This window comes from Lipotes vexillifer, unplaced genomic scaffold, assembly GCF_000442215.2.
Source record: "Lipotes vexillifer unplaced genomic scaffold, Lipotes_vexillifer_v1.1 scaffold524, whole genome shotgun sequence".
NCBI lineage: Eukaryota > Metazoa > Chordata > Mammalia > Artiodactyla > Lipotidae > Lipotes > Lipotes vexillifer.
This window is the reverse complement of record NW_006774722.1, coordinates 600,565-623,536: the sequence shown is the minus strand read 5'-3', so window position 1 is coordinate 623,536 and position 22,972 is coordinate 600,565. Positions and strand designations below refer to the sequence as shown.

At 54.5% G+C, this 22,972-nt stretch overlaps 1 protein-coding gene across 1 annotated transcript; it reads right to left on the bottom strand.

The window, feature by feature from the left end:
* Positions 1-14,677: 14,677 nt before the first annotated feature.
* Positions 14,678-19,814, bottom strand: PCK1 (phosphoenolpyruvate carboxykinase 1). The gene is made up of 10 exons (XM_007449453.1): positions 19,685-19,814; positions 19,250-19,514; positions 18,554-18,735; positions 17,919-18,122; positions 17,610-17,797; positions 17,229-17,391; positions 16,199-16,423; positions 15,970-16,101; positions 15,488-15,583; positions 14,678-15,132 (listed from the first exon to the last, which is right to left on the bottom strand). Exons 2-10 carry the CDS (start codon positions 19,471-19,473, stop codon positions 14,678-14,680), a joined length of 1,869 nt encoding a protein of 622 aa, XP_007449515.1. The 5' UTR covers positions 19,474-19,514; positions 19,685-19,814.
* Positions 19,815-22,972: the final 3,158 nt, after the last annotated feature.

The following is a 22,972-nucleotide window of genomic DNA, read 5'->3' as shown; positions in this document are numbered from 1 at the left end:
CCCTGGCGCCGTTCCCTTTGTTTCCCCCCCCCCCCCCCCCGTGTTTGTTTATTTGTTTTGGTCACACCGAGAAACATGCGGAACTTCCCCAACTAGGGATGGAACCTGTGCCCTCTGCATTGGAAGCGCGCAGTCTTAACCACGGGACCGCCAGGGATGTCCCCGCTCCCTTTCTTTAAGGGCTAGGGCTGTTAGTGCTCTCAGCTCTGGGGAGACAAGACAGAGCTAACTGGGGCGGGACAGTTTCCGTGGACAAAGCTTGCTTTGAGTTTCCCCACTCCTGGAGGCTCTCATCCGGGGTTTTGTTGAGTCCTGGAAGCTGGCCTTATACCAGGGTGACCAGGGGTCGGTCCCCAGACACGTGGGGATGAGCCTGGGGGTGGAGGAGGTCTTTCAGGTATTAACATGTAAAGGTTCCCAATCCATAGAACATTCACCTGTGGTGCTGACTGATACCAGTGAAGCAACAGAGCCCAGAGTTAGGAGAGAAGTTCATCTCGTGAGAATTGGGAGGTGGAGAAATGGCCTCCGGAGAGAAAAGGCAAGAGCTTTCCTTTTGCCCTACTGGGAGGCCGTGAATCCCAAAGGGGAAACGTTTCATCAAGTCTAGTCTCTGCCCAAAGCCAGCCCAGACTGCTCAGGTCTCCGCCCCAAAGGAAAGCCAGATTCCATGGGCTAGAGACAGAGTGGGGTGTGGGCACCATGGAGACCTCAGTTTCCTGGTCTGTCAGATGGGGTTGTTCATGATGGCACCACCCGCAGTGACCTAGCCCGCAGCAAGCAAGCTCCCCGCTGCAGAAGACATGGCAATTTCTCCCTGGACACGTGTTTACTGACAGATGGGGCTGGCAGATGGGAGGGCAGCAGGGGCCTCTCTGCAGCCTCTGCACCCTCAGGGCTGCCCCCCATCCCCGCCCCGAGTGAGCCTGTGGGACCCCAGGATGGGGCAGATACAGAGGATGCAGGGGTGAGAGAGAAGAAAACACAGACATCTCCAAGGGAGGCCCCTCGTCCCTACCATTCTCCAGGCAGAAGGAGCAGCCAGTGAAAATGCCCTGGGGTGGGACTGGACCTGCTTAACAGGTGGGACAACGGCCTGAGATGCTGCCCTCCTATAGGACCAGCAGAGACTTTGTGGATTAAACAAAGGGGAGTCCCACGCCAGATGCCACCACACATCTAGGGGAGGTGATAGAAACGGCAGACCACACCGAGTGCTGGCCAGGGTGCCGAGGCAGCGCTCGGACCACTCGTCCACTTGGAAGTCTGCTTGATGGTTCCTTAAAAAGTTAACTGTGCATCCGCTCTACCTAAGAGAAAGTGCCCAGAAAGACCAGGTCAGGCGTTCACAGCAGCCTTATCCTAAACAGGCAGAACCAGAAACAGACCAGGCAGCCATGCCGAGGGGAATGGCTCAACCAGGTGTGGTCGTCGCTTCCAGCAGAGAAGAACCACACAGCTGAGTAGAAGGGTGACCTGCTGGTAGCGTAGCCCCTTGAGGATGCTGGGCAAAACAGGCAGAGCACAAAACGGCACACAGAGGATGAACCCAGGTCCACCCCGGTCTCTGTCTACCACAGATAAGGCGGACCCTGTCTCTAGTGATAGAAGGATCAGTGGTTCCCTGAGGCTTGGGGAGGTGGGGATTAATAGGAAAGGGCACTAGGGAACTTTTGGGGGTGAAGATGGAATGTTCTAGATCTTGATCCGGGTGGTGGTTACACCCAGGGGTCCAAACTCATCCCACTTCCCACTTAAGACTGTGGGTTTTGCTGCATGTAAAACATGCTTGAGTGAAATGTATCCATGAAACGGGGTCTGCAGTGGGGTTTGTGGTCCATGACCCCCCTCCTCTCTCTTTCAAGTAGCCCAAGTTTCCCAGACAGAAGCAGGAGTTCTGTGCAGGTGGAAAGTGCCTCATTCCGGCGCCGAGGGCTCCTGAGGCCACCGCGCCTGCCTTCCTGCTTCCATTGTGTTATTGCCAGAGCCCGAGAATTGCTCCCGAGGCGGAATCTTGAATATTCATCTGATTTACGGCCTGCCGCCGCCGACAGCTTTATGAATCCGCCCACCAATACCTGCAGCCGGTCATCAATCTTCCCCCGAGATTGTGCTTCTGCCAGTAACTCATGAATTAAAGAGGCCCCCGGCGGCCCTCACGCCTCCCTCCCCTTGCGTGGCGCATCGTGATGGGAGAGGGACCTGACCAGAAGTCGAAACGCTGCTGCCGTCTCGCCACGGCGGCTCGGGCGACCTTGGATGACTCTCTCAGCCTGTCTGCAGCGGGGAAGGGAAACTCGGGGGCCCTCACATCAGCCCCATCCCAGCTCCCAGCCTCAGTTTCCCCACCTGCAGAGACAGACAGGGGCTGGGCATCACCTCTGTCTGCTCACCTGGGAGGGGGCAGGCAGGCTGAGGCAGGCAGGCGGGTGAGTGAGCTCACGGGAGTGCAGGATGCTTTGCTACTATTTGACTTGGAGATGCTCACAGAACGGGAGAGGTGGTGGTCCTCACAGCAAACTCCCCTCGGCTTTCTCATAAACAGAGTGGGAATCAAGGCAGCATTTCCCTCCAGGACTTTCAGGGGACTCCAGGTGGGACACCCGGCCCCTGTCCATAGGGAGTAGATGTGATGATTTTTATCCAGGAAGGAGCAAAGGTCACAGGCTTAGCCCTGGTTCAGGAAGCAGCCCCCAAGTGTTTGCAGAGCTGACTGCCGGGCGGGACCCCTGGCCATGAAGCTGCTACCCGATGCCTTTGCCAGTCTGGCTCAGCCGGGACCCCCAGCACCTGCCATGGGGATAACACTTGGCAAATGTTCCCGGGGTTGAGCGAACCTTCGCCAACCAGTAAGACATTAGTAATATCTGCAAAAGCATTGGAAGAAACCCGTGCCTGGCTCCGTCCTGGTCCTCAGATGGCTGCGAGGCAGAGTGGTGGACGCAGCTCCCCCGACCCAGACACGTCAGGGTTCAAAGCCGCTCTGCCCCTCAGCATCTGGTGACCTTGGTAAGTTGCCTGGCACCAGCCCCCCAGCCCCGAAAGCTGGACGTTGGGGCCATGGTTCCCTCAGAGGGTTGGCTAGGGGCTTGGAGAAGCCACCTGTGGCCAGGGCGTCCACTGACCCGCACGAGCCCGTGGGAGTGTCAGTTCACTGTCCTCCCGACCCCTGGCAGCGTGCTGGGCACCGAGCTGGGCACCCTCCTCCTCAGTGGGTCACTCAACAAACAGTCGTTTCCCTTTGGATCACAAAAAGCTCGTGATATCTGTGCCCGAGGACACACTGCGGGCGCCCCTCCCCAAGTGCCAGCTCCCAGCAGTCTCTGTGATGAGGCCACCTCTCTGGCTACTGTGACCTGCTGCCCGCAGAGGACCGCCAGCCCTTCCAGTGCCCTGCTGGGGCCTCCCCAAGGCTTGGGTCCTCCGGGCTTCTGTCTAGTCCCACATCGAGGTGGCGGAGGGTTAACTAAGAGGCACTGGGAGCCCCCAGCACAGTGCTGGGCTGGGGGGCCGCTTGACAAGCATGCCCTCCCCTGCCCCTTCCTCTGCTCTGGACCAGAACCCCCCTCCCCGTTTGTCAAGAGTCAGGCGGTTGAGGAGTCCACCAACCACCAAACTGTTTCTGGGGACGGAGTACCTTGGAAGGAGGGAAGGAGGGAAAAGGGGAGGCAGAGGCCAAAGGTGAGGGTACCAGTTTGCCTACTGGGCATTCCCTGAAAGGGGGCAGAGCTCACTGGGGGAAAGGTCTCAGCTACTGGGAACACTTTCCAGGGGGCTTGGCCTCAGCTGCTAAGGTTTCTGACCCCTGGACTTTTCACCTTGGCACCAGCTGCCTGACCACGCTGGCAGTATTGACCCTGCGGGAAGGGAAATGGCCAGAAATGGGGGGCAACTGTGTGCCCACCCCCTGGGAAAGGGGTCAGAGCCAGGACACTGGACCCGGGGCCCTGAGAGCCTCTGGCCCCTGAAGCTCTGGATATAGTTTTTCCCCTGATGCCCTCATCCTCTCTGTCCCCATCCTCCTTCAAGTCCTGCTCTTAGGGCTGAAACACGGGTGGATGGATGACGCCAAACCCACAGCCCCCCTCTCTGGGGAGTTGCTCCCAGGGTGAAGAGAAGAGTTAAAATCCAACTCCCAGGGGCTTCCCTGGCGGCGCAGCGGTTGAGAGTCCGCCTGCCGATGCAGGGGACGCGGGTTCGTGCCCCGGTCCGGGAGGATCCCACATGCCGCAGAGCGGCTGGGCCCGTGAGCCATGGCCGCTGAGCCTGCGCGTCCGGAGCCTGTGCTCCGCAACGGGAGAGGCCAGAGCAGTGAGCGGAGGAACTAAAGAGAGAACGCCTGGCAAGTGCCCAGCACGCTGTACGCACTCAGTAAGGAGAAGCTATTGTTATTGGACCACGAGTGCTCAGTAAATGTTTACTAACTAGATGGGTGGGTGGATGAGAGGATGAATGGATGGACGGGTGAATGTATAAGCAAGTGGATCCCTAGATAGGTAAATGGAGGTAGATGGATAGGAGAGTGGACATGCACTCATTCACTATCCATCCATCCATCCATATATCCATGCATTTATCCATCCAACTCGTGTGTGTGTGTGTGTGTGTGTGTGTGTGGTGGCGAGGGAGGCCTAGGTGAACAGAAAGTGGATGGACAGGTAGACAGATAGATGGATAGGTAGATGAATAAATACACGGGCGGATGGCTGGCTTGATGGGTGGATGGATGTTCCGATGGATAATTAGATGAATGAACAGATGGAGAGAGAGATGAATGGGCAGATGCATTGCTGGATGGCTGGGACCACAAACGAAAACCTAAATGGCCTCCCTGCGGAAGGTGGAGATAACAATCGCTTCAGCTCCTGGCTGGAACCACATACATGGACACAGCCACAGGGGCCGGAACACTGCAGCCGTCACAATCTGCTCATTAACTGACTCATGAAGCTTTTCACCTATTCGATGCCAACAGGGGAGCAGCCTGACATTTCAGGTTTCCTTTCAGCAATTGCTTGCTTGGCCTTTCACAGAACACAGCACGCAGCTGTTCGCTGGCTTGCATTCTCTTCCAGAGGTGCCTTCGAGCCCCCAGGCTGGTAATGGGTCCAGCTTCCCCAGGGGGTGTCCTAAAATGTCGGAGGCCCCTTCTCCCCAGCTGCCTTGCCATATCCTCTGTCTGCAGCAGTACCACCAATCACCTTAATTACCCTTCAGTTAGAGGCTTTAATTTATAACGTGGTGGCGAGGATGTATCGGAGAAGGAGTTTCCCTGGCAACCAAGTTTTTAAACCCAAGATCCTCCGGGTTTTAAAAGCCCCTTCGCGTCTAATTCGCCCCCTGAAAATTAGCTTGGAACTTTTCAGATGCTGAAATTTTTAGCATAACCGCAGGCTGGCACTCGTGTCGGAAACCATAAAAGATGTAGATTCCTCCCCTGCCAGAGGCAAGACCCTGGAACGTTGCTCAGTTTCTTCTGCCACTTTCTTCTTGGTGGAAAAGCAGGGACTGCAAAGGCCATTACGAAATCCCACCGAGGTATCATTTTCGGAGCTTCAGGCAGCCAGGCTCCTGAGAGCGGCCTGTTTTCTGGCTCAGATTGCTCCAAATCCCTGTTGAGTTCCGCCATGAGCGCTGGATGGAGAGGCCCCCGCGCCGGGCACGGCTGGGTGGCCTGGGGCTGCACTCACTGACAACCTGGGCCCATCTCCCCAGGTTGAGAAGGACAGTGCCCAGCAGCACCTCCAAAGGGGACGGTGCACGATTCCAGCGTCTACCCCCGGTTCAGGTTTCTCTCACTGGGTGCTCCCCAGTACCAGCAGGCTTCCTATCTCCCCGTGCCAACAAACAGAAGCCCATCTGGCGCCGTGGCCTGGATTTCTGTGGTGTGCACCGGCGTGGGGGCCTGCTTTCCCTTTCCCACTCTCCACTATCCACACCCTTCACTTTGCCCAAAGCCGCACTCCATCCATCCAATCTCCAGCCACCTACACAGCATCACCCCTCTCTTCACCCTCCACCCGTCCGCAAACGTACTCCACGCTCCGTCCGCCCTGATCCTGGCTCACGTCCCTTGCTCCACCTGGAATTCCTTTACTTTGCCCTGTAGATCTTGGCTTTCCAAGTCTGACAGCAGTTTATGAACACTGCTCAAAGGCTGCTTCCTCTAAACAGCCTTCCTGACCCCCCCTCCCCTTTTTTCTAAACCTTTGTAGCAACCTGTCTGCACCTCGGGAAGCAATTAGCTCTTCTGCTCTGTCCAGCTGAGCAGTTATTGTGTCCTGGAGGCACATCTTATGGGGGAAAATCAGGCCAAGCTGCTTCAGATTCTGGCTCTCCCAGCTTGGTAGCTGTGTGACCTGGGTGAGAAGACAGAGGGGTGGCTTGGGGGTGAATGCAGAGTTTACGGCTTGTTGACCCTGTGGAGGTTAGATGAGCACCTGAGTGACTGGTCCATTGGTTGGGTGTGTGGATGGAAGATGTGTGGAGACAGAGATGGAGGATACAGGAGTGGATAATTAAATGGAAGGTAGGGCTGGATCAATGGAAGGAAGGGAGGGAGGGAGGTGCATCCAGCTGTCCAGGCAGAATTACAAAGTCTGGGGTGTGGGTCAGGAGGCTGATCGCCCGGAAATTCTGAACCTGTAAATTTCTTTCCACAGGAAATAATGCTCCTGATAACTTGAGGCTTGAAGTTTTTCAGTGACCCTGGGAAAAGGACAAGGCCTCCTGCGGGACGAATTCATCGGAAGGACAGTCCTGGTCAGCTCATCTAAGTGCCAGGCTGTCAGAGGGCGTTCAATAACTATTCGTTGGAAGGTGACGGATTGATCTTGGAGACCTGCCATTCGAGGGAGGCACGGCTGGCTGGCGACAGCACTGGTGTTTCACCCGTCAGCACCTGTTCCCTCACTCTCAGCGGCAGGAAAAGTTGGTCCTGTTGCAACCAGCCCAGACCCCAGGGTTCAGGCATTGCCCCCGTGTTTGTGCGGTGACTGTAACCCACACGTCAGGGGGGCCCTGGGTCACATGCCTCCCGTCGAGAGCCAACATGCATGGTTCCAGGAGGATGAACCCCTGACTGTCTGGGTTCAGTCATGAAGGACCCGAGGTTGCATCAGACCAGTTCAAGGCCACTTGAGTTATAACCTGTTCTCAGGGCTCGATCTGTCTGTGAAGCCAGGAAGATCCCGTACATAAAGGGCCACCCCGTGGAGTTGTCGGGGGGCAGGGGCAGTGGGGTTGAGTGCCAGCAGGCCTCTCCCACACCAAGTTAGGACCTCCTTTCCAGGGAGGATAAACCTCGATAGATGTTGCCCACCGAGGCTTCATCCCAGCCTGCAAGGTCTGTTCTGACTTGGGACAGTCTTGCAGACTCTCGCCTGGGCGCCTGGGAGATGGTTACACTGCACAACCCCAAGGGGTGCCCTTCGCAGTGACCAGGAGGGAGGGTGGTGGGTTTCAGTGTGCTCCATTGTCGGAGGGGGTCTTCGGGCCTCCGGTCCAGAGTGGAGCATCTGAAAAACAAACAAAACTTCCTAACGGAAGTCACTGAGCTTTTGTGTTGTTAATAAAACTGTCTCTTTACTTCTTTCCCTCAGACTCCCTCCCCACTAGGAAATTAAAGAAAGGGGTGTGGGGGGCTGGAGGGGGACAGATTCACTTCTGCCTTATCTCTGAAGTGTTTAGCTAAGTGCCAGGCTCATAATAAGAGCTCAATAAATAACCATCATTAGGAGAGGAAGAGATGGAGGAAATCGGACAGATCAGAATTTAATTCTGCCACGCAGATTTATTGTGTTTCTGCCCGAGGAAAAAGAGAGAAAGATTATCTCAACTTTCCATCTCCTTCTCTCTCCCAGGCTGACTTTGCAGCAGGCAGTGTCCTCTTGTGCCCTTTTGCCTGCAGCCTGTTGAAAAAAAATAAAAAGAAGCAGCTAGTCTGGCACGCTTGGCTGGGCCCCTACGTCTCCAGCCCACAGCTCCCTCCAACTTTGTTTAATTTCCCTGGGTCGAGAGGAAGCAATCTGATGATCCGAGTTAATTCAAAATGTAAATTTCATCTCCTATCGGCTACGGTCTCTGAGCTCCGCTTTACATAACGGGGAGCAGCTGCCACATGAGTCACCCAGGCCTCTGGCTCCCTGGTCTCTGCTCTTAATGGTGATGAAGCCCTCGCCCAGGCTTCAGACAGCTGAAGCCTCCGTGCCCACTGAGGCCAGACCGGAGTTGACCTTGGAGGGCAGAGTGTTGTATTAACCGGGAGGACCATGGGACGGGGGGATAATGTCAACCCCAGGGGCTCTGCTCAGTCCAGGATGCCCCAACTGGGCCAAACCAGTCTCCTGGAGTGCCCACTCACCCACATTCAAGAGCCTCAGCCCTGGCAGGGAATTTCACCGCGAGCCCGGGGGCTCCACTGGGTCCAGGGAGCTGTCTTCACTCAGATCCGAAAAGTAGCCTTGAACCCTCCAGGGTCTGGCACTTAAGGGACAGCCAAGGTCTTCCAGATGCTGGCTCTCCTGTGGCTGATACGGTCCCGGAACTGTCCCTGGGCCACAGATCGTGTCCCCTCCCTCCCCAGCAGATGCTAAGGGCTGAATACCCCACCGTCTGAGCTTCGTGCCCTGAAGACAAAACCAGCAGCAGGATGTCAGTTTCTGTCTCTCCTCTGTGGCCTGCGGGGCAGCCAGGCTTTGAGCCCGGATGGAGGGGCCAGGGGACTGGGGGTGTGCCCTTGAGTCTGAACCTCCTGTTCCCCGCTGTCTTCCCTGGGTCCTGGCACTGGAAGAATTGAGCGATACGCGAGGGGCAGTGGGATAGACAGGGAGCGGGAGGCGCCCAGGGGTGGGATTGCGGACATGCTGCATGAGCCCAGGAGAGCTATTCGTGGGTAGAGCGTGCCTTCCTGCCCATGAAGCCTCTCTCTCCACCTTGCCCCTCTCCCTCTCCCCACACCTGGGCCTGGGCTCACTCAATCCCAGTTCTAAGGGTCCCGCCAAAAAGGCCCACGCCTCTGACATCAGGGCAGGTTGGAGGGGGAGAGACAAGGGGCAAGGCTGGGGAAACCGAGGCTCGGGGAGAAAGCTACCGCCTGGCTGCCCAGGATCCTCGTTTCCTAACCTGGAGTCCATTCCACAGGCTTCTGCTCCCAGGGAGGGGAGAGGGCCCTCCTGCCGTGGCTGGAGCCTCTGGGTCCTGAGGACCTGCGTCTCGACCCTCCCCTGTGAGGTGACATGAGCCCTCTCTTCTGCTGTGCAAATTTCCTGATCCACTGTCAGAGCTGGGTTGGGGCCCATGGCCTCCTGACGCTGGGATTTTTCCCTCTGCTGAAGACCCCTTGACACCTGGAATCTGAGGTCTCAGCTCTGCCGCCCGCTGGTCTCCATGACTGCTGCAGGCTTCTGGCCTGTTCCTCCTCTGCCAGCGGCAGAGATGCTTTTTACAGTACTCAGGATCATTGGAAGAGGGTCGGGCATTAAATGGCATTGAACCCCATAGTGAACAAGTCCGTCCTTTTGCCATTTTCCTTGAGTCTTCCTGATACTCCCCGGGACAGCATCCCAGTGAGCTGCCTCTGCCCCTGCCACCTCCCTCTACCCCCTCATCTCCCTTTCTGACAAGGTGAACGCAGCCCTCCAACTCAGAGCCTTTGGCAGACAACCGGTTTCTAACGCAAGTTAAGACAGACTTTTGTTTTTATTGTATTTATTCTTTTTTTCACATCACTCTATGGAGCTTTAATGCACATGCCGTAAAATTCACCCACTTACGATACACAATTTAGTGGCTTTGAATACGTTCACAGGATTGTTCAACCTTCACCACAATCTAATTTTAGGACATTTTCATCAGAAACTCTGCACCCATTAGCAATCTCTCCCCAATGCCTCTAACCCCTGACCCCCCAGAAACCACAAATGTACTTTCTATCTCTGTGGATTTGCCTATTCTGGACATTTCATATCACGGGGACCACACAACGCATGTGTCTCTTGTGGCTCGCCTCTTCCACCTAGGGTTGTATTTATGTGGTTACCTTAGTGAGGAAATGCTGCGTTTCATTAATGATTGAGACGCAAACTTTTCTTCTACATTCAATCTAGTACGTTTCCCCCATTTCAGTGCACTGATTGTTTGCTCAAGCGACCAGTTACCCAGGGAAGGTGGGATGTGCCTTAGAACATTTGGAACACACAGCGCAAATCCCGTCTGAGAGGCGGGGTCCCTTTGCTGTTGGTTCTCTGATTTGGGGAATTTTCCTCTCCTTCCTCCAGCAGCCACCAAGCCCCTTCCTCCATCCTCCCTGACTTTTCTCAAAACCCTCATTGCTTGGAGGAAAGACAGGGACCAGGGCAAAGTCTCTGCAGACAAGCAGTTCCTCCCTCTATTCAGCAAACGCAGAGGGACAGCTGTGGTCTCAACTTCTCCCCAGTCATTTCGTCCAGAAGCAGCATCTACATCGAGTTTAATTATGCAGTTAAAGTCATTTTCCTGGGCTGAACAAATATTCACAGCATATTTTGCTGAAAATTTCTTTGCCTGGAGAAAGGTTCTGCCTTTGGGGCTGGCGTGTCTGGTGTGCATTCACACATTTACAGGCCGCGCTACCAGGGGGCCTCCCGGCGCCGAGCAGGTGGCAGGCAAGCAAGCCCCCAGGAGCAAGCATCAGCGCAAAGATGTGGCAGGTGTCAGCCAGGCACGTGTGTTCTGGGCCCCTCCCCGGATGTGACTGTGGACCAGTGACGTCTGTTGTTCCTCCGTAGCAGCCCTGAATCCCGGCTCCGTGACATCAAAGAAACCTCTGGGCTCTGGGGTGGAGCGGGGGTGGGCAGATGGTAGAGAGAACATCGTGCGTGGGAGCAGCTCTGTAATAATCAGAACCGCAGCCACCCTGCCTGCGTCATTGGCCTCGTCACCCGTGCTGTGGTCCCGGGAGGTGATACTTAACAAGATCCCGTGTGGAGCATCTTCCAAGGGTCCCACTCTGTTCAGCTTTCTGTGCAAGAAAGACTCAAGGAAAGCTTCAGAAAAGCAGGAAAAAGTCACATTTTTAATATCACTCCCTCTGAAACTTGTCTCCATCTCAGGGCCCCGGTTTCCCCCCTGGAGGAAGCTTGATCTCAGTCCATTGCACGGAGGTTAGAGGACTCAGGGTTTTCTCAGTTAGAGGGTTTCCTCTCCACCGGCCAAGCTCCATGGTTTGCAGCAAAGTTCTGAGTTGGGGGATTTGTGTAGCGTCAAAGCATCGAGGCGGGGCTAGGACAGGAGTGATGTTCAAAATATTTAAAAGCCAATGGGAGCAATGACCACCCAGAGGGGATCCTGAGCCCAGATCTGGGAGCCCCTCAGCTGTGTGCGGAGGTCTGAGGGTCCTGAGGGAAGACTTGGGATGGGTGAGCCAGGGGCAGTCAGAGTGCTGGGGCAGCAGCTCTCCATCAGCCTGTGTGGGGTGATTTCAGCTTCTCACCTCCAACCCCACCATATCAAATGTCAGCCCTGATTGGAGTGGAGGCCATTTTACAGTTGAGGAAACTGAGGTTCAGAGTTTTGCGCAGTCACCTGAGGGTACGCTGCTATGAACTCACATCCAGACCCTCTGGGCCCCAGCACCTATGCTGAGTTGGGCTATTTCATTTTCTACTCCTTGGACTCCAGCAGAGGTATCATTGTGTCACGGCACCGATCAGGGTGTCATGTCAGGTAACGCTGCTGGCCAAAGGCAGAGCTGGGATGTGTCCAAGGTCACCAGTACTTACTACCCCTGAAGAAAGGAAGGAGTGCAGGAGGGAGGGATGAGGCAGCCAGCCCTTTCGCATAGATGATGGAACCCGGTCCCTTGTTGCTGCAACTGCTGGCAGTGAGGACAAAGAAGAGGTGAGGTCACCACTCTGGCAGGGGAGCAGGTCCAGAGCCTCCAGGGCCCCGCCTGTGGCCTTAAAGCTCGGGAAGGAACATGCTGTGTGGCACCCGGGGGGGCGAGAGCAGGGGCAGACTGGGGGCTCTGGGTTAGGCTGGGCCAAAGCGGAGAGGGAGGAAGGGGAGAGGGCCCTGCAATTCCCGACTCCCAGAGCCCCCGGCCCCGCCCCCTCACCTGCCCTGCTCCCCTGGATTCTCCCCCAGAACCTCGGGTGAACATAGGGACAGGTTTGTTGTCCTGGTTCAATATGTGCTATGTACCTACTGTGTTCTGGTCTTTAACCCAGACCCCAGCAGGGCTCCGGGAACCCATGGAGGTCAGGGGGCAGCTCCTACGCTGGATTCCAGTAGAGAACGTCAGTCCCTGTGTTGATTTGGACTCATGTGTACTGTGGGGAGGGCTGGCCAGGAACTGGGAGGCTGAGTTTTCATTCTCACCCCCATCCCACCCTGACCAACGGGCCACTCTCAGGGCCTCAGCCTGACCACCTGCAAACGGCCTTGGCCTTACCTGCCTTCCCGCCTGGCTCGGGCTCAGGCAGAACACTATAATGTCAGCCACCAAGGTCATAGCGTCCCGATGATTGTGGCCGCAGGGCCCAGCACAGAAACTAGGACCTCGAGGTGGAACACAGTGGGCACAGTTTTCGGAAACTGACTTAGGCGCCAGTGGCGAGTGCTGAGTCCTTTTGGTTCCCTGAAAACTCTTAATTCTGTTTAAGGCACCTCCTCCAGGCTGTCCTCCAGGCTTCCTGGGCCAGGTGGCAACATGGTCATATAAGAGTCTGCTGGCTGGGTGAGTGATGCTGTGCACAGGGAATTCTGAGATGGCTGGCTTTACTCGAAAAGGGATGAAGCCTACCGAGGGCCTAGAACAGGAAGCCGGGGCCAGGGGCATGCATTTAAAAAATGGTGCCCACGCTATATCCTGGAAGTGCCTCTCAGGGGTCCAAGGAACTGCCTCAGGGGGTGGAAAAAAAGGAAGCCAGGGGGCCTGGGTCCCGACACCCGCCCAGCCTCCTGTGTCTCCCTTAGCTGCTGGGTTTCTGAGTCAGAGTACATGTCAAGCAAGTGTTCTGCAGCGGAAAGGAAAAACAAGTCTGAAAGCCACTGATTTAAATTAATACAGCAGATAGTGTTTAATTGAGTTAAATGGTTTTTCCCATCAGTGGTTTTGCTATCAGAACTTGACACTTTGTGGGCAGAGCCCCGGCAGCTCTCAACGCCTTAAAGGAGAAGGAAGCTCTGGCTGCTGTTTCCCAGCCCCGACGGACCCGTCTGACCTCAGTTTCCCCACCTATAAAATAGGGGGGATCTCAGCCTGACCTTCCACATGGTGCCTGCAAGGCACAGAGGACTTTTGGGGAACCAGCGAGTCTGTGAGCTGTGGCAGCGAGCAAAGCCAAGGCGTCCTGACCCCCCTGAGAACACGCACGGCTGGGGTGTGCTGAGCGGGAGAGCTGGCCCGGAAAGAAGAACGGCAACCGGAGAATGCGCGGGCCCCGTCCAGTGTGTGGTTCGTTCAGATTGCCTGGACGACCCGATAAACGAACACCGGGAACAGAGGGACCAGCGGAGGGCTTGAGGCAGCCCATTGTGAGCCCACCAACGGCACGACACTCTGTATACAGAAGGCGCTCCATCAATGCCTGGAGAGCCCTTTTGCTGTTTCTTCTGAAGGACATTTTTCTCTCTACTCTCTTCCCCTATGGATGACAGTGGAGAAAAGCATTGCTCAAAAAAGTATTTACTGACAAAAACCTGTGAAGTTAGCCACGATATAATTCTTGTGGAAAGCCGAGCCCCCAGACCCAAGGTTTTGTCACAAAGCACATTTTAAACGTTCCTGTTCCAGTTACACAGGATCCACCATTGAAAGGTTTGTGGAATTGTTCAAGGACACTAACTAGTGGCTTCTAGGCACTAACCAGTGGTTAACTCAGAAAATCCAAAGTGTGGCACCGTGTCACCTCTGGGTGACATTCTCTCTGCTCACACCTCCCCACCTGGCTCTGTCCTGCCCCCTCCAACCCCACCTAACCCCTCCGTCAGGGGGTCCTGCCCGTCCTGCGCTCTTTGCAGGGGATTCCATCACAAAGGGCTTCATCAGAGTTCCCTGTTTGTGGCGGCTCAAATAAGAAAAACAAAGCAAACAAATCCATCTTTTCTATAAAAGTTTATTTTGTGATTTTTTTTTTCCAAGAAGTGTTAAGGGAAAACTTTGAAATTATGCAGAGGTAAGGAACTACGGTATATAAAAATAATTTAAACACACATATTAATAACAAAGCAACATCGCTTTCTAGCAACTACTAGTAGGTAACCTTGCCCAAGATTTTTCCAGAGTTATTAAATGTGCTTTAGACAACAGTACACAGACACACACACACACATACACATATATACAGCTCAAGTATCTTCTGTGCATTCCGGCTATAACTGATACAGCTAAAGAGAAGGAATAAAACAGACTCTGAGCCTGAGTGTTCCTAAGTTGAACAAAGGTGCATCGCATAGTGGACCCTGGAGCCTGCCGAGATTCCCCTCCACAGCCTCATTAGTTACTAGCCTTACTCTGCTGTGGTCTTATCAGAAAAATTAAGGGGTGTCTTTCGATCGGCCCCTGGGTGCAGTCATTGCGGTGCTACAGGCAGTGAGAACTCAGGAAGCCCCATCCCCGCCCCCGCCCCTCTCTCTCTCGCTCTCGCTTGCACTGTACGGATTGGAGGCGGAGGACCAGGTGAGGTCTGGGGTGTGATTACATCTGGCTGATTCTTTGCTTCAGGGCCAGGATCTCGCTCTCGATCTCGTGCGGGAGGTCGGCGTTCACCTGCCCCTCCAGGTACTTCTGGATGTCTTCCACCTCCTCCTCCCAGAACTCCTTGGAGATGTGGAAGAGCTCCTTCACGCTGACGTCCCCCAGGCCCCGAAGGTCCAGGGCGTCCTCGTCGGGGATGTAGCCGATGGGCGTGAGCTTGGCGCCCCCTTCCCCGCCAACGCGGTTGAACATCCACTCCAGCACCCTGGAGTTCTCGCCGAAGCCCGGCCAGAGGAACCTGCCGGCCTTGTCCTTCCGGAACCAGTTGACGTGGAAGATCTTGGGCAGCTTGGCCTCGGGGCGCTGGGCCATGCTGAGCCAGTGCGCCAGGTACTGGCCAAAGTTGTAGCCAAAGAAGGGCCGCATGGCGAAGGGGTCGTGCATGATAACTTTGCCTGTTAACAGAGGGGCTCTGTTGGTAAATGATGCCTCAGAGGACGCTGTTGGCACATTTACTGTTGACATGGCCACTTGGCTTTCTCTACCTCTCTACACAGAGAGAGACACAGGGAGACAGAGACAGAGAGGGAACACAGAGACACAGACACAGAGACAGAGATAGAGAAACAGGGCCAGACAGAGACAAAGACAGACATGCAGAGACAGAGAGGCACAGAGAGAGAGAGAGACACAGAGGCAAAGAGGCATACAGAGACAGAGAGACAGAGACACAGAGACACAGAGACAGAGACACAGAGACAGAGCGGTCCATCTCCCTTCTCGGCGGCTCCAGATTCTGGCCGGACTCACCCTTGTGTTCTGCCGCTGCCGTGGCCTCCGATCTCATGGCCGCACCCACAAACACGCCATGCTGCCAGCTGAGAGCCTCGTAGACCAGAGGGACACCTTTAGCAGGAGAAAGAAACGTTCTTTACAGGCCTTGACACCCAGACCCCTCGGCCGGCGATGCGGTCTCACAAATGTGAAGACACAGCTGTGTGCTGTCTTTCTAACTGAGCTAACTCTGCATCCTCAGAGCTAAGGGCAGATGCTGCCGTGTCAAGTTACAGCAGGAGGCCACGCAGCCAAAGTCAATCTGGGGGCGGCATCGCGGGACCAGGGATCCAGAAGTTCTAGGTGGCCAGAGAGTACGTTCCATGCTGGAGCTTGCTCATCACCCTGCCATTTTGGAAAGGAAGCTCTGCATCCCTGACACCCTCCGACAAGGTCACGGCAAAGGGGAGAGTGGGCCACGTCCTCCGGTCCCCAGCCCGAATGCAGGGAAGCCTCACCAACAGGTCGGCGCCCTCCGAAGATGATGGCCTCGATGGGCACACCGTCCGGAGACTCCCAGTCAGGGTCAATGATGGGGCACTGGCTGGCAGGGGTGCAGAACCGCGAGTTGGGGTGGGCGCAAGGCTCCCCTACAGCGGCAAGAGAGGAGGCTCTGAGTGTCTGGCCCGACACACACGCCCATGGGCTGGGGCCCCAGGCCTCCCGGGGTGGGGGTGGGGCGCTCACCATCCTTGGGGTCCCACTCCTTGCCCTTCCAGGAAATGAGCTTGATGCCCGAGGCCAGTGGCTGGTCAATGCCTTCCCAGTAAACGCCCCCATCGCTGGTCTCGGCCACATTGGTGAAGATGGTATTTTTCTGGATGGTCTTGATGGCATTGGGGTTTGTCTTCACAGAGGTTCCAGGAGCGACACCAAAAAACCCGTTCTCTGGGTTGATGGCCCGCAAGTTACCTGGTAAGTTTTAAACCAGGTAGTAGAAGGAAATACCAAGCAAAGCACACCATATATTCTTATGTCTTGCCAGGCTAATTTCTGTACCAAATTCTCAAGTCTTTTATTTTTATCCTCCTGCCTAGAATCTATTTCTCTTTTCTCATCCCAGTGTTATCAGTCAACTCTGACTCTTGCTTCCTCACCAGTTTCCCACCAAGCTATTTTTTTTTTTTTTTTTTTTTTAGTCTTTATTGAATTTGTTACAATATATGCGGGATGTTAGTTCCCTGGCCAGGGCTCAAGCCCATGCATCCTGCGGTGGAAGCACAGAGTCTTAACCACTGGGCCCCCAGGGAAGTCCCTGTATATGCTTTTAAGTGGCTACTTGTATGTTATGCAAATTTCCCCCCAAATTTTTTTTTTTTTTTTTTTTTTTTTTAGTCTTTATTGAATTTGTTACAATATTGCTTCTGTTTTATATTTTGGGTTTTGGGCCTGAAGGCATATGGGATCTTAGCTCTCCAACCAGGGATCGAACCTGTACCCCTTGCACTGGAAGGTGAAGTCTTAACCATTGGACCGCCAGGGAAGTCCCCCAGCAAGCTATTTTCATCAATTGATTATACAAACAGCAATACAGGGTCCCATTTCAATCCAGATTTGCTGTGAGATTAAAGAATGCTGTCTGAGCTTTTGAAAGAACTGAAATAACTGACTTAAAAATCCAAACACTGTGGATTGAAGAGAATCGGGTACGTTCTGAAAGCCAGAGCTTCACTTAGGTTCAATTATCATCATCAACACTTGGGCCTACAAGAGTCACCTTGCTGGTCGAATTTCATCCAGGCGATGTCATCCCCCACGCACTCCAGCTTCCACCCGGGGAGGGTGGGGTCCATCAAGGCCAGGTTGGTCTTCCCGCAGGCGCTGGGGAAGGCGGCCGCAAAGTATTTCTTCTGGCCCCTGGGGTTGGTTATGCCCAGAATCTGTTGGAGGCAAGACTTCTCCTTAAGCACCTCGTTCCTTTCTGCCCCCCAGAGGGGCACGCTTTAGTCTAGCAGGGTGTCTCCATCATCATTACTGATGGACTTTCTAGACCTGTCCTGGGAGCACTGTGGGAACTCTAAAGCGGTAGAGGCGTTCGCCACCTCCCCTCCTCTGCCCGACCCCCTGCAGCGCACATTTAGGGCTTCCCGCATCTTACCAGCATGTGCTCTGCCAGCCAGCCCTCCTCCTTGGCCAGCCGGCTGGCCATCCTGAGAGCAAAGCATTTCTTCCCGAGGAGCGAGTTCCCGCCGTACCCACTCCCGAAGGAGATGATTTCTCTGCGGTCGGGCAGGTGGGCGATGAGTGTCATCTCTGGGTTGCAGGCCCAGTTGTTAACCAAAGGCTCTGCACGGGAGGACACGCCCACATCAGTGTGCACCGTCCCCGCCTGGGTTTAAGCCGAAGGTTGTTTTTCGCTTTTGTTTTTTTTCGGTTCTAGCTTTTGATTTTGAAACAATATGCTTACTTTTTAAAGGCAAAGGGCACCCCACGGAATGGAGGCACTTGACGAACTCCCCGTCCCCCAGCGCTTCCAGGACGGGCGTGCCCATCCGCGTCATGATGCGCATGCTGGTCACCACGTAGGGCGAGTCTGTCAGCTCAATGCCGATCTTGGACAGAGGCGAGCCCAGGGGCCCCATGCTGAATGGGATGACGTACATGGTGCGACCTGCGGGGCCGGTGGGTGGGAAGCGGTGAGAAATGACCCCGGACTCACAAACAACCACCACTGTTTCCCTCAGTGGACCCTTCTCAAGATTCCCCCTCTGACAACATCATGCCTTGCTTGCCACCAGCGCCCCCGATTTAGCAGAGTCCACTGAAAAGTGGCCAGAACACCAAAATCAAAGAGTTTTCATAAATGTGCAGTTGGGTTCCACCAAGCTATCTTAAGTCCACATGTGTAGAAATCGTTTTCCTGGTCGTAAAAGACAGTCTATAAAACCAGAACTGAGACGTACATTTTCAATACACGGCCAAGTTCACATGTGGAATGTAAGGCTCTCTGGGGCCATGGGAGTTTCTATGACAAGTAACATTAGGGCAGAAGCAATAATAAAAGGTTTGCTGATATTTTGCTCAAATAAACGTTTCACTCACCTTTCATGCACCCTGGAAATCGGGCATTGAACGCCTTCTCAAAATCCTCCTCGGACATCCAGCGACCCAGTTGGCTGAGGCCGGTTTTGGGGATGGGCACCGTATCTCTTTGCTCTTGAGTAATGATGACTGTCTTGCTTTCAATTCTGGCCACATCCCTGGGGTCAGTGAGAGCCAACCAGCTGCAAAAAGCAAAAATACACAGGTTAGGATTGGAGAGGAAGGGCTGCTGCGCTGCATGGCATCTGCGCCCTGGACGCCCTCAGCCCCGCGCCATTCACGAAGGGACCAGTTATTCATCATCACGTTCTTCCCACACCTGGCCGGTGCCCAGCACACTAGCGATGCTCCGTCAGTGTGGACACAGCCATGCCGCCGGGGGCACAGTCAGGGAGACACACACTAGACCAGGAGCTAGTCTGTTAGGACAGGGACTGTCCGACCTTCCTTTGGATCGGGAATCTAGTTTGCAGAGAGCGTTTGTTTGCATGAGCCCCCTCTTTGACGACTTGGGCTGCTCTGCGAACGTCATAAAATTAAGTTTCTCTGGTTCTGGCTCTTTTCCAAAGCTTTTCAAGAGTCTGCAAACCACACAGCCCCATCCCGGCCCTGCCCAAGGCCCTCGTCCACTGCTTCCCCACCTGCACCCTGGGCGGTGCGGAAGGCGCCAACGCCGGGGCCCGAGGCTGTGCTCACCAGTTGTCGTATTTCCTCAGCCTCTTGATCACACCCTCCTCCTCCATGTGGCCCAGCAGCTGCCTGTTCTCATCCTCGGAGCCGTCGCAGATGTGGATCTGGTCGGGCCAGCACAGCTTGGCCTTGCTCTCCACGAACTCTCTCACGGCCTGGGGCAGGCTGTCCAGGGTGCCCTGGACGACTTTGGCTGAGTAGCTAAGGCCGCCTGAGAGCTGGGGAGGCATCTCTGCGGGGCTGGGCTGAGGGGCACAGGCGCCAAGGTTTCCTGCCATAGAAAAAGCACAGGCTTCCTGAACAAAAACAACCACGGATGCCCCCAACTCCACGCGCCTTGTCCGGGTTGCACCTCGCCAGACAGTCGGGGCTGGGAGGGAAAAAGAAAGCCAGTTCCTGTTAGCACTGCAGTTTGTGAGAGATATAAACGAACAGCTCTACCTACCTTTCTTCTCTTTGGACGATCCGGATCAGGGACCCAAAGGTCTCTTTCAAGGCTCTTCCCGTGGGTAAGTGTGCGTTCCCAGTGGGAAGGCCCTGTCTGGTGTTTGGGGGCAGAACTTCCTGGCTTTAAATTCCATGAAGGACAGAGGTCCAGCCCCTCAGCCACACCCAGGGAGGCTCATCTCTGACGTCAGGGGCTGGTCTTTGGATCACGGCCACGGTCAGTTATGCTTTGGATGCTTTGGACCGGCTCATCACAATAAACCCCAGGGAGATAATCATTGAACAGATAGTTGTTAATGAGTGCTGGAGGCCTCCGGCCCCTGGCCCAGACACAGCAAAGCCTTACACAACTTCTGATTGACGAAACTCTGACCCAGTCCCCTGTGGATGCAAAACACAGGCCCTCCCTCTGACAGGCAGGTGGTACAGAGCACCGGCTTGGGGGGACCTCAGGGCTTTTGGCAGTACGTCTTGTGTACGGACCGCTGCTGGTTGGTAGAACGAGACTGTGGTGAGGAATCACCCCACAGTCAAAGGCCAAGGGGAAGAACACCCCCAAATGCAACGGGATGGTGTGCGGCTATTGGCAATTGTGTGACCTAATTAGGGGTGATTAACCTTATAGAGTGTCCATGGTGTGTCCCCTGCCCTCACTCCAAATAGAAAGAGACTCCATGACGGCAGGGATTTCTGCCTATCCCTTTGTCCCTGTTTTGTATGCACAGTTCCTGGCACACGGTAGGCACTGAATGAATAAGTGCACTGTTGTAAGTGCTTTGTATCGACTTAACTCCTTGCCACCATCTGAAGTGGAGCCCATGAACAGTCTGTGTACAGACAAGGACATTGAGGCACAGGGGACCCAGTGGCTACTCCCCAATCCAGGGCTGGTGGGTGGCAGAGGGAGGGTTGGAACAGGAGCCACTGGGCTCCGGAGCGGCACAGCAGACTGCCCCTTGTGAGGAACCTTTGCCCCTTCTGGAAGCTTCCATGTATTGTCCGAGGAGTTCCGGGCTGGGTGCAGTTATTTCTGGAGTCGACTATACACTTTTTGTTGCCCTTGCAAATCTTAGCGTCCGGGGAGTGGAGGGGGCTGGTTTTGCTAGATTACACTTGAGCAATGAGACCTTTATAACAGCTGCAAAGAATTTGCTTTGCAAGCCGTCAGAACGTCAGTCGAATTTAATGAGCTATGGAGCTGCTGGCCAGTGTCGAGAACACTAGGTGAGAAGTCGGGAGAACGGGGCCAAGGCCCGACCCCCCCGCCCCAGCCAGCTCCACAGCTGAGTGGGCGCCCCCTCCCCGGAGGAGGGCGGTGGGGAGTTGCCCGCCTCCCCTGTGGAGGGTGAGCTGAGATGGCTCCGTGACTGTGTCTGCAAGGCGCCATGAAAATCACAAGGCGTCGGGAACGACAATCTCAGACCAGGAGTACTTGGAGGACCACCCTGCGGCGCTTTGTTTCCACTGCCACGCTGGGTGTGCACATGTCACCAACTTCCACCGAAACTATCAGCCCATCGCTAGGTTTCATTTATTCAGCTTTTTAATTCAGCCAGCCAAATCTTTCAGTATAAGTACGACAGGAGATGTCTCTGTTTAAAGTCATTTGCCTAGATGGTCACTGGAATTTTTTTTTTTTTTTTTTTTTTTTTGCTGTATGCAGGCCTCTCACTGTTGTGGCCTCTCCCGTTGCGGAGCACAGGCTCCAGACGGGCAGGCTTAGCAGCCAAGGCTCACAGGCCCAGTTGCTCCGCGGCACGTGGGATCCTCCCGGACCGGGGCACGAACCCGTATCCCCTGCATCAGCAGGCGGACTCTCAACCACTGCGCCACCAGGGAAGCCCTGGAATTCATTCTTAATGATGCTATCAGCCACACAGGAGTGTCCTGTCTAATTTCAACCACAATGTGATGCTCCGTCGCTGGGGACACTTCCTTAGCATCTGACATCAGTGAAATTAGCCATTCAAAGGCACAACCGTACATACACAGAACACACGTTTACAACAGTGTGGCTGATCTCCCAGAGTGGGTAGAGCTTCCCATTTTGCCAGTAAAAACTGTAATAGTTAAACCAAGTCCCCCCAGAACCGAGTCCCCTTACTGAGTTTATGGTTAATCACTCTATCCAAAACTGTTCCTTTGCTCTCTGACCTCAATCCCTTTCTCGTCACCTCTGAACTCCATGCTATGCTAACTGAACACTAATCAACCAGCATTAGATGACTAAGAACACTGATGTCATAACATCACTAACGCACTGAAGTTGCTGCTCTAGATCTCATCACTAACTTACAAACACGGGTTGTTTCTCTAGGGCAGTGTGAGCTCACAGACCCCCAAGCCATGGACCACCTGGCCAGAGAGTCATAAGTCAGAGAATCCTGACCCCTGAAACTACGATCAAGAAATGTCACAAGACAATGATTAATCCCATTTCTTTGTTCCTCCCCTTTAAAAAACCCCCGACGCAAAGACCAAGATGGAGTGGATCTGAGGCTTGTCTCCCATCTCCTTGCCTGGAGCCCTGCAAATAAACCCTTACTTTGCTGCAAACACCCGCTGTCAGAGTTTGGCTTTCTGCACCTCCCTTGGTAACAATCAGTGCCAATGGGCTGCGGACCCTCTGCTGGTGTGCGGCTTCTCCTTTGCAGATCCAGCAGCAGCCCAGGTCCCTTTGGCCTGGGGATCTGGCTGGAGAATTCCCTTCTGGACCAAGCATCAGCACCCCTGGGCAATATTTTAGGCTTTGCCGTGAAGGAATGGTTTGGGGATTGGAAGATGTCTATGGGTAAGCAACCGGCACAAGGGTGTGGGCCGAAAACTTTTTTTTTATAATTTTCCATTTTTTTCTTAGACTATTTTTTTTAATGATTCTTTACATTTTAAAAAAATTTTATTTATTTTATTTTTTTTAATTTACTTTGGCTGTGTTGGGTCTTCGTTGCTGTGCACGGGCTTTCTCTAGTTGTGGTGAGCAGGGGCTACTCTTGGTTGAGGTGCGCAGGCTTCTCATTGCGGTGGCTTCTCTTGTTGCGGAGCATGGGCTCTAGGCGCGCGGGCTTCAGTAGTTGTGGCACGTGGGCTCAGTAGTTGTGGCTCACCGGCTCTAAAGCGCAAGCTCAGTAGTTATGGCGCACGGACTTAGTTGCTCCATGGCATGTGGGATCTTCCTGGACCAGGGCTTGAACCCGTGTGCCCTGCATTGGCAGGCGGATTCTTAACCACTGCGCTACCAGGGAAGCCCTCCTCCTTTTTCATTCCTCCAATTAAGGTAGGACT

Coding starts and splice junctions, on each gene's coding strand:
- PCK1 (XM_007449453.1), bottom strand. CDS start 19,473: ATGCCTCCCCAGCTCTCAGGCGGCCTTAGCTACTCAGCCAAAGTCGTC. Junction 15,584..15,969: donor CGGAGGGCGCCGACCTGTTG/GTGAGGCTTCCC, acceptor CTCCTGCTAAAG/GTGTCCCTCTGGTCTACGAG. Junction 15,133..15,487: donor GGCAGCGGCAGAACACAAGG/GTGAGTCCGGCC, acceptor CTCTGTTAACAG/GCAAAGTTATCATGCACGAC.